The 10,629-nt window shown below is 48.9% G+C and overlaps 1 protein-coding gene across 1 annotated transcript; it reads right to left on the bottom strand.

Annotated features, from left to right (window-relative positions):
* Nucleotides 1–542: 542 nt before the first annotated feature.
* Nucleotides 543–9,641, bottom strand: Cckar (cholecystokinin A receptor). The gene is made up of 5 exons (XM_042674782.1): nucleotides 9,527–9,641; nucleotides 8,630–8,881; nucleotides 4,714–4,975; nucleotides 2,232–2,359; nucleotides 543–1,112 (listed from the first exon to the last, which is right to left on the bottom strand). The coding sequence occupies exons 1-5, from the start codon at nucleotides 9,636–9,638 to the stop codon at nucleotides 568–570; spliced, it is 1,299 nt and encodes a 432-aa protein (XP_042530716.1). The 5' UTR covers nucleotides 9,639–9,641; the 3' UTR covers nucleotides 543–567.
* Nucleotides 9,642–10,629: the final 988 nt, after the last annotated feature.

Consider the following 10,629-nt stretch of genomic DNA (forward strand, 5'->3'; position numbering starts at 1 on the left):
GACTGTTGTCTTACTAGGGAAGCTGGTCAGAGAGGATCCTCTCCCTGCGCTCTTGACCTGGTGGCCACAGGAGGTGGGTGGCCATTGCAGGAATGTGAAAGAGGGGTGGGCTGCGGGCGGAGGGGGCAGCGCAGCTTCCATAATTCTGCATGAGCAGCAGCAGCAGCAGCGGTGGCAGTAGCAGCATGTAGAACTGTGCCACTGTGGAGGAAGGCCTCTTGCCTGGGGTGTTCTAGAATCTTCCAAAGCTCAGGAGCGTCCACATTTCCATGCTGGACATGTGCTTGATAGGTACCTGTGTGGCAGGAGGCCGGGGTGGGGAGAGGGGAGGGCAGTTCTGATGAAGGTTACCAAGAGTGCCTTGGCTGCTCTATCTGGAAACTGAGGCACAAGCCTTTCCCTGGTTGGTGCCACCTTTCTGGGAACAGGATGAGGGATGGACAAACCGACTAGGCCGAGGCTGGAGCAATCCCCCCCCCCTTCGCTTGTGCCTCCAGCCCATCCCCTTCTCCTTCCCTGGCCCCCTCCCCCGGCGGGCAGGCCCCGGCGGGCAGGCCCAGGGCGCGCTCAGGGGGCCGGGGCCGAGGCGCTCATGTGGCTGTAGGAACCCCTGGACAGGGAGGCCCCCACGGTCTTCCCGTCCTCCTCCTCGGCCCCCTCGCCTCGCACCCCTGCGGGGCCGGGGCTGGGGCAGCAGGGGAAGGTGGCCATGAAGCCGAGGCGGAAGCGTTTGTTCATGAAGCAGTAGATGATGGGGTTGACGCAGGAGGAGGTGTAGGAGAGCAGGTGGATGAAGGAGATGGGCGTCCCGGAGAGGCGGCGCTCGGCCGAGGCGGTGTCGTAGGCGCGCCAGGCGTTGGCGCTGAAGATGGGCATCCAGCACAGGAAGAAGAGGAGCACGATGACCATGAGCATGCGGATCACCCGCTTCTTGGCCACCAGGCTGGCCGCCGAGCCGCTGCTGCGGACGCGGCGGACCCGGCCGACGCTGCTGCCGCGGCGGCTGCTGGACAGCGGCTGCAGCCGCAGCTGCGCGGGGCGCCGGGACTTCTGCGCGTAGCAGCCATCGCTGTCCTCCAAGAGGCCGCCGCTGCCGGGGCTCGGCTTCCTCTCTGGGTGAGCAAGCACAGCCCGAGGGCTCAGGACGACCGTGCTGAGCAGAGGGGCCCCGCCCGCCGCCCAGGCCGGGGTCCCTCCTGCCTGCCGCCCTTCCCTCCTTCAAGGCTGCTTCAGTGGGGCCAAAGCCACTGGGTTCAGGGGGGCCAAAACCACAGGGTTCTGTAGACCACTCAGTGTGCAACGGAAAGCATACCCTGCACAGCACCTTGAAGTGCGTCAAGAGGGTGTGCAAGGAACGACTCCTACTCGGTCTCCTTTCTTTCTGCCTGCTTGCTACAACTCCAGAGGGTTGTAGGAATTCCAGGGGGGAAAAAAGTGGAGGGAAAAAACCCACTGAAGCTAGAACCACCAAGTTATCCCGGAGTCAAGAGTGGAGGAGGGGAAAGTTAGGCCAAGTCCTGCTCATAGGTAACTGTAGGGGCTGGGGAGAGAGAGGAGAGGCACGGGGAACGAGGATGAATAACTGGGCTTTCAGGTTTAGGTCTAATCTTTTTGATCTCTTCTAAGGCATAAGTACAGAACAGAATTGTTATTATGTAATTATTGCCAGATGTCTGTTTGAATACATTACAAAGAGTCTGGGATACACGGTTCTGCCCTTATACTTGGGTTATGTGTCCATCATTTCCCTTTATTCCAAGCAGTCCGTTTTTGAGAGAAATGAGTCCCCATTTTACAGATGAGAAAATAGAGTCTCCTGACTGCCATATGACACAGAGTCTCAGAAAAATGCCCTCAAAAATCTCCACTGACTAGACAGGATTATAGGCTTATGCCTATAATCTTAGCTATTCAGGAGGCTGAGATCTGAGGATCAAGTTTCAAAGCCAGCCTGGGGAGAAAAAAAAAAATCCCTGAGACTCGTGCCTCCAATTAATTTGCCAAAAACCAAAAGTAGAAATGTGGCTCAAGCAGTAGGGTGCTAACCTTGAGCAAAAAAGCCAGGCAAAAGTACAAGGCTCTGAGCGCAAGCCGCAGTTACCAGCATATACACGCGCACACACACATCTCCACTGTGCTCAATAAATATACACTGAGTGTCTCCATTTCAATGATAGAAAACAAGATTTTTGTACCCATTTGGCAGAAATTGTTATCTAAACACTGCTTACCTTTGGCAGATTTCTTCTGGCTCGCATCAAATTTTATTCCTTGGTAGAGTTCCAAAGAGATTAATCCATATGCCACCACCATCACAATTCCGGGGATAATAAAGAGGATGAGCAACAGGAAGGTATGCCTGTTACAATGAAAAGAAATTCAATAACCAGCAACTCTGGACATTCGTACTCAGCTGGGTAGGAATGACGAGGGCACATCTTTGTTTTAACTGGTCCCAGCAGACACATCAATCACTAACGTGTCATGCCCTTGGAATCCCATGTCTGGAGGCTCAGACATTAGAACTTGTTTACTTCTTTTCTTCTCCTTTTTTTTTTTTTTAAAAAAAAGATAAAGTCTTTATGAAAGAGAAATTGGAAACATTTGGCATAATTCTGTGCCTGAAACAAATATTTGAAAAATAATAAAAAGCCAGGAAAAGTGGTATGCACTTGTAATCCCAGATACTTGGAAGGCTGAGGTAGAAGGATCATTTGAGCCTAAGGGTTCAAAGCCAATATGGGCAACATGGTGAGATCCTATCTCTACAACAAACAAAAATCAATAGCAACAACAGGACAAAAAGCCCAATACAACCACAAAGAACAAATAAAACTTTAAATGAGAATGTGTGAGTTATATTATAAAGCTGTTACCAATATCATATTAATAACAGTAAGGATGAGAGCTTACATTCATTTTTTGTGTGTGTGTGTATCCAGTCATGGGGCCTGGGTGCTGTCCCTCAGCTCTTCAGCTCAAGGCTAGCACTCTACCACTTGAGCCACAGCGCCACTTCCGGCTTTCTTTCTTTTTGCTTATGTGGTGCTGGGGAATCGAACCCAGCGCCTCAGGCATGCAAGGCAAGCGCTCTACCACTGAGCCACCTTCCCAGCCCCGCTTACATTCATTAGTAAACACACATGATATGTAATATGTGCCGTATGCTAACCTAAGTACTTGACATATATTACATCTATTTAAGTCCCATAACAACTTTGGAAGTATCTACTATTATCCTACTGCTGATTTTAGCCTAAATATTTTGAGACTGAAGGAGATGAAATAATTTACCTAAACTCTCCTCGCTTGTGGTGGAGGTAGAATTTGAACTCAAGCAGTAAGGGTTCAGAAGCAAAGCTCTTACATATGAAGCCTTTAAGATATGAGAGGACTCACAGGCTTAGGTAGAGATAGTAAGAAATCTGTTTGGATTTAACAAACTGTGGTATTCTGGCTGCTCCCATTTCCTGAGCAGCTCATGAATATCCTTGGTTGCTGATTCTCCTCCCCGCTGTGAAGCTGGTGTGGCATTCTTGAGCCTGGCCGGGTAGAGCTATGCTTTCTCTAAACATATTTGACTCCTGAGGAATCACAGCCTCTGCATGATGAGTCTAGCCTCTAAATCACTTTTTGCTGTCTGGCATGTGTAAGATGACACAGGGCAGCCATAAAATTGTCAGTGGCTTACAGTGGCGGGGCCATTTCTCATTGCAATTGGACATGTTTTGATAAGATTTCTTTTCAGGTCTTAGAAATAACCTTCTCATTTGCAACATAATTCTGTCTGTGGGTGTGTGCGTGCAAATGTACTCTCATGCTAATTGATTAAAAGGAAAAAGGCAAAGAAGACAGAGAGACTCTGTATGGAGACTATTCTGCATTATCTAGTTCCTGCTTCTATAACATCCTTACAATGAGTAAACACAGCACCCTGTATTTATGTCACTTTTTTTTAATGCCAGTCCTGGAGCTTGAACTCAGGGCCTAGGTGCTGTCTTTGAGCTTTTTTTGCTCCAGACTGTTACTCTACTACTTGAACCATACCTCTACTTCTGACTTTTTGGTAGTTAATTGGAGATTAGAGTCTCATGGAGTTTTCTGCCAGGGCTGGCTTTGAACCTTGATCCTCAGGTCTCAGCCTCCTGAGGAGCTAGGGTTCCAGGTATGAGCCACTGCTATCTAGCATGAGACAGATTTGTAAAATTTCCTATTATAAACTCCTTGTAGAGCTAGCGTCTAAAGCTTAGCATGCTTTTGTGAACTAGCCCATGACACCCCTGTGTCTGGTAGAGTTCTGGGTGAGCATCATGGTGAGCTGTAAGAAAGGCCACGTGGGATTAAATTTTTTAGAGCATTGTAGCTTTCCAAGTGTTCTAGTCTAAAGGCCTTCCAGACCATCTGCAGATCAGGCCTGGTAATTCCATACAGTCTCTGCTCTCGCAACCCTTGAAAGTTTGGACCAGCTGATCTTTGCATGCCTTGGCTTCCTCATCTAGAGTGTGAGTGTGGTAACTGTACCTCACACCCAAAGGGGTTTGAGAAGATTGATTGAGGGCATTCAAATGGTAGCACTCCAGCTCAGTATTTGACTCTTAAGGCTATTCTAGAATGATCTTCCTCTGGAAGTCTTGAGGACATGGCACTCCAGAGTTTTGCATTGCAAACTTACACCAAGTTGTGTGTAAAAGGGGCAGGCATAATCCAACTTACCAGGACTGCTGCATTGCATCATTTGGCAGGAGAAAGCGGCACATGTTTGCAGTCTGGTTGTTATTTTTGGTAAAAGGCACCAAGTTGCTGTAGATGGGGTAGGGCGTCATGATGGTGAAGGAGAGACACCAGGTTGCTGCAATCACCTTCAACGCGTGGGATTTTGTTTGCCAGACCCGGGACTTTAAGGGTTTGCAAATGGCACCATATCTCTCCAGTGAGATGGCGACCAGGTTGAAGGTGGAGACGCTCACAGAGGTGCCTGGGGAGGGGCACAGAAGCCAGGCATGTTGGCACTGAAAATGCAAAGCTTATTTGCACATTAGCTGAAAGCGTATCTGCTGAGCACAGGCTTAATACCAGAGGAAACTACTCCAGGGACAAAGAAATATTGTGTATGTCTATCTTAAAAGGATGATTGATTGCCAGCCGCCAGTGGCTCATGCCTGTAATCCTAGCTACTCAGGAGGCTGAGATCTGAGGATCACAGTTCAAAGCCAGCCCGGGCAGGAAAGTCCCTGAGACTCCACCAGAAAACTGGAAGTGGTGCTATGGCTCAAACGGTAGAGCGCTAGCCTTGAGCTGAAGAGCTGAGGGACAGTGCCCAGGCCCAGAGTTCAAACCCCACAACCCACACACACACAAAAAAAAGATGATTGATTCCCAGCTTTGTTTCCAGAAGGTTTTTTTTGTTTGTTCGTTTGCTTGCTTTGTTGGTCGTGGGGCCTGAACTCTGGGCTTGGGCTCTGTCCCTCAGCTCCTCAGCTCAAGGCTAGTGCTCTACCACTTAAGCCACAGCACCACTTCCAGCTTTTTCTGCTTATGTGGTACTGAGGAATTGAACCCAGGGCCTCATGCATGCAAGGCAAGCACTCTACCACTGAGCCACCTTCCCTAGCCCCTCCCAGAGGTTTTAAACACATAGTGAAGATTATGTGTTTGCAAATCTTATGGCCAGTTTTCATATATGTTATTGAGCTTTGACTGTAATCAAGGAGATAAAAATACATTGCTATCTCACAGAAAATGAAAGAAGACTCCTAGCCAGGTGCCAGTGGCTCATGCCTATCATCCTAGCTAACACAGGGATCTGAGATCTGAGGATCATGGTTTGAAAGTAACCCTGGGAAGAAAGTCTATAAGACTCCAACTCACTCTCCACAAAGAACCAGAGTGCGGGTGTGGCTCAAGTAGTAGAGCACCACCTATAAGCAAGGAAGCTCAGCAGGAGTACAAGGCCTTCTCTGAACAGGAAGCACTGGTTTTCTGAAAACACACTTTTAAAGAGTGAAACAACACGTTGTGTGTTGAAAAAAATACATAGACAAAAAGATGGGAGAGAAAAGTTTGACTGTATGAAGGTGTCTCTGGGCATAGGAATGAGGTCTTCCTAGTCACTCTGCTTTTCTGTGATTTATGAAATGAACATGTATCATGATTATAATAAAGACATTAGAAAAACCATAATGTCTCAAACCTCAGGATAAATATAGATTTGGGATCAGAGTTCAGAACCTGGCAAGGTTAGAGCCCCAACATGTATACAGATATGTGTGCTTTCTCTAAAACTATGTTTAAACATTTTTTTTTTTTGAAGGAAGCTTAGCCCTCGATTTTCTCAAAGTCTCAAAGGAGTTTATCATTCTCCCAGCGCATGAAGTATAAGCTCCTGGGAGCTTGTACAGCCTTTGCTGTGACGTCATCCTACAGGTCTGACAGCATTTAGAAAAGAGAGGGCAGCCCAGACTCCTCTGTGTAACGTCCACTGACACTCTTCATTTGTTTGTTAATGTCAATGGTTAACAATAGTATTAAAGAGACCATAAAGCTGACAGAAGAATTCAAATGACTAGAATTAGAAAATAGTCGCAATGACATTTTAAATACCTTCAAAATGATCTGCCTTTCCTCTTTTTTTTGACTGTTCTAAAATGTTTTCTTAATTAAAGTGACATAACGCAAGGTTCAGCAACATAAAATGAACCGTTGGGTGAACTCACAATGTCATGTGACCACGGGGAAACTCAACATCACCCTCTTCCATGGGCTCCAGGGAAAGCTCTAAGGGAGAATTCCCAGGTGCGTGGACAGGCCTAGGGAACTTAGGGTGCTAGAAAGTTCTAGTGATCATTGCTTTATTATGGAACACTGATGCTTTTCATCTGTAGGCTCTTTTAAAAAATGATTTTCAGAGGACTTGGGCACAGTGACATGTTCTTGGTGACTTGTTTGTGGCATGAGGTCAGGAATTCATACCATTATATTTGTGCTGGATCCTGCTGCAAGTGGGAAAAAAATTTTAAAATTTTCTGGTCATTCAAGGCTGCCTGGTGCTCAGTATGTAAAGTATGTAGTGTGTGTGTGTGTGTGTGTGTGTGTGTGTGTGTGTGTGTGTGTGTGTGTGTGTGTGTGTGTGTGTGTGTGTGTGTGCGCGCGCATGCGCACACCCGTGCCAGTCCTTGGGCTTGAATTCAGGGCCTGGGCACTGTCCTTGAGTTTTTTTGCTCAGGGATAGTGTTCTACCATTTGAAACACAGCTTTACTTTTTGGTGGTTAAATGGAGATAAGAGTCTCACTTTACTGACTGGTCTGGCTTTGAGCCACATCCTTAGCTCTCAGCCTTCCGCGTAGCTAGGCTTATGGGCACGAGCCTGGGCGTAACCAGCACGATGCTCCTCTCCCATCACCATCTCTCCTCTCCCAAGTAGTTTGTTCCCAGAGCAGGTGAGGATCAAGGCAGAGAGAAGAGAGCATAAGAAACACGTTTTATTGAACTTCAGAGGGTAACGATGGCAAACTCAAGCAGTGCTCCACCTCTGCAGGGGCTGCTAATACTCGTTTAAAATCCCAGCTGTGGAGATTGCTGCCTGTGTGTCCTTGAGCACATTAAGAACCTCTCTGTGCCTCTGTCCTCACCTTGATAATTGGGCAAGAAGGGCAGTATTACTCCACAGGATGGCTAGTTGATAAGATCATGCAAGTAAAAGCCCTTAACCCAATAAGTACATACAAGTACTCAGAAATAGTAGTGCTGGTGAGTTTTATTATAATCATTTTAATTGTCAGAAGCAGAGCACTCAATATCTCCACCAAGAAGGATCAGCTTAATGTACCCTCAGGTCCCAAGAGCATATGCAACTCCTTACCGCTGACATAGGTCTCTTAGTCTGTCTGTCTGTCTCTGAGATGGTTCTAGTGCTTGGGAAGTTAACCCTGAGAAGGGAATCTAGACCTGTGGTCTAAGTAGTTTACAACTGTCTGTGTTCTGTGACAAAGCAAGGGACACAAAGGAGGAACCCTTCTGCACGTTTCATGACCGCACCATCCCCAGGAGCTGTGAACCCAGCTGGAGAGAACTCAGGACACAATCCTGGCTTCCAGAGAGGGCTAGGGCACCTTGAAGCCACTTTTAGGTTCTTTCCCTGGGGTCGGAACCCAGTGAACTCCACATCCTCTGTGTTCCTGTATCAATTCCAACATGCAGAATATGTTTGCTTTTTGTTTTTGGTCAGTTGTGGGGTTTGAACTCTGGGCCTGGGCTCTGGACCTGAGCTCTTTTGCTTAAGGCTAGCATTCTACCACTTTGAGCCAAAGCACCACTTCCAGTTTTCTGGTGGCTAATAGGAGATAAGAGTCTCATGGACTTTCCTGCCCAGTCTGGCTTCTAACCTCAATTCTCAGATCTCAGCCTCCTGAGTAGCTAGGATTACAGGATTGAGCCACATAGCATCCAGCACCCATAACGTTTGATGGACCTACCACCACGCCAGCACCTGTGCCCATGCCCAGAGCCTTGTACAACCAGATGTTAGTGTATCAGGGCCCAGTGGGGTCCCTCTGCTGTGGTGCCTAGGGTTGGGAAGGTCGGGGACATGAGTAAGGTCTTTGCTGAGCTCTGCCTAGGCTAAGCACTCACCCATGAAGTAGGTGGTGGTCTTGCACACGGCGCTCCCAAAGATGAAGTCCCTGAGCAGGTTGGGGATGAGGTTGAATGGCATGCAGAAGAGACAGAGCATGAGGTCGCTGACAGCCAGGGAGAGCAGGAAGATGTTGGTGACCGTCCTCATCCTCTTGTTCCGAATCAACACTGTGATGACCAGCGTGTTCCCCAGCACGCTGAGCACAAAAATCAAGGTGTACAGGAAAATCTGCACAGCCGGCTGCCACTCTGCGGAGGAGAGCAGGGTTGGAAGGATCGAGATTGTGAGAGCTGAACTTTAAGATCCAGTGTTTATCCTCCCCCCACCTGGGAGGGAAGGGGTGCAGACCATGGGAGCCCCATGTATTCCTGCCCAACTACTTTTGTGCTGAGACAAACTGAGATCATGAGGCCATCCAGATGTTTTTTAAAAGGTTGGTTTGTGAAAGGATCTCTTTTGCCTAAGGAACAGAATTTCTAACTTGCGAGGGTTTCCTTTGCTTAGATGCTAAACGATCACTTCTTCATAGTGGGTGCCCCCACCCCCGAAGAAAAGCCGTCTGGCTCTGTCCTGCCCAGTGCCTTTTTAAAAAATAACACTTGTTAAGTTCAGACTTGCTGGCTGGCGTTTCTTTCTGCCTCCACTCAGCCCTTCCTCCTCCCGCGTGGGTCCCTCCGATCTCAGCTCCTGCAAGTGAGTCCCCAACTTTCCCACGGAGGGACAAGAACACCGTGGGATTCCCGTTTGCTTCTGATCTTGGATTCCAACTTGGGAGGCTGGGGCTGGATCCCACCTGCTCTCAAACCCTGGTGGGGAGGCTTTTCTTGATCAGTTTTGCCTTCGCTCATTTCTCCCTCAACCTCTAGGACTTGTGAATGGAAAGAGTCGCCTACCTTTGGAGGGACGAGACTGATCCACGCAGAAGAGCGTCTCGTTGTCCAGCCCGAGCTCGCAGAGGAGGGTGAGGCTGCTCCCATTCGCCAGGAGGCTGTCCTCCGCGTCCATCCTCGCCTGCTGCTTTCTACCAAGTGCCTGTGAGCGAGGGAAACTGCTCACTCCCGGCTCACTCCTCTAATGGTCGCAGAGTCCAAATGCAACCAGCCATGGAGGGCAGACAGGGAGGAAGCGATTTCCAGGGGTGGCCTTTTGCCGCCATTCCGAAAGCCACCTGGAGCTCACTCTGCTCAGGCGGGCTGCGTGAGCGCGTTTGCATTACTATGGTTGAAAAAACAGCTGGTGCAGGTTGAGCCTGCTCCCACACCTTCTGCTCCTGGGCCCGCTGTGAGTTAACCCTTCCAGAGGGGGGCTACTTTTGCAACACACACACACACACACACACACACACACACACACGCACGTGCGCGCACACACACACACACACACACTCACATCACCCCTAGCACCTCCCCTCTCCGTACATGATCCTATCCTAACCCAGACATTTACAGATGGAAGCCCACATGGGTTATGTGGACAGGACTAATCAACAGCTGCAGACAGCAGCACCGAGGGCCACGGAGGGCCCTCATAGAAAGGCCATTAGTGCCTTTTGAGCCTTGGAGCCAGCCACGTGTGTGGCCATCGCTGCTGGGTGGCTGGTTGTTAAGTTGTTACCAACCGCAGTGGAATGTCTTAGGGTCTCTGCCCTTGATAATTGGGAGCAGGGGCTATGTCTAAAGATAGGCTCGTGGGTCTTTCCTTTAAAAGAAGGTTTCTCCATTCACGTCTCCATTCATTCAGCCCGTGTTCTAGCACACCAGTATGTAATGAGTAAGATCACTGCGGCCCTCGTTAAGCATCCTAAAGGAAGTTCAGCAGGGGGGAATGGGGAGGAATCCAAGAAGGGTGCTATGGTAGACAGATGGCCAGGAAAGGTCCCTGGAGGAGGGGATCCTACCCTGTGATGCAAATGAAGAGGAGGAGGAAGGCTGGTGAAGGTTTGAGGGCAGCTGCTTCTAGGTAGAAGGAGCAGTATAAGAGCAGGGGTGACAGCCAG

The sequence above is a fragment of the Dipodomys spectabilis genome, unplaced genomic scaffold, assembly GCF_019054845.1.
Source record: "Dipodomys spectabilis isolate Male_0828 unplaced genomic scaffold, ASM1905484v1 ptg000021l, whole genome shotgun sequence".
Taxonomy (NCBI): Eukaryota; Metazoa; Chordata; class Mammalia; order Rodentia; family Heteromyidae; genus Dipodomys; species Dipodomys spectabilis.

Bases quoted from the DNA above. Each gene is read 5' to 3' on its own strand.
- Cckar (XM_042674782.1), bottom strand. From the start codon at position 9,638: ATGGACGCGGAGGACAGCCTCCTGGCGAATGGGAGCAGCCTCACCCTC. The intron at 8,882-9,526 runs GTAGGCGACTCT...TCTCCTCCGCAG, and splicing joins TCAGTCTCGTCCCTCCAAAG to AGTGGCAGCCGGCTGTGCAG. The intron at 4,976-8,629 runs GTGAGTGCTTAG...GCCCCTCCCCAG, and splicing joins GACCACCACCTACTTCATGG to GCACCTCTGTGAGCGTCTCC.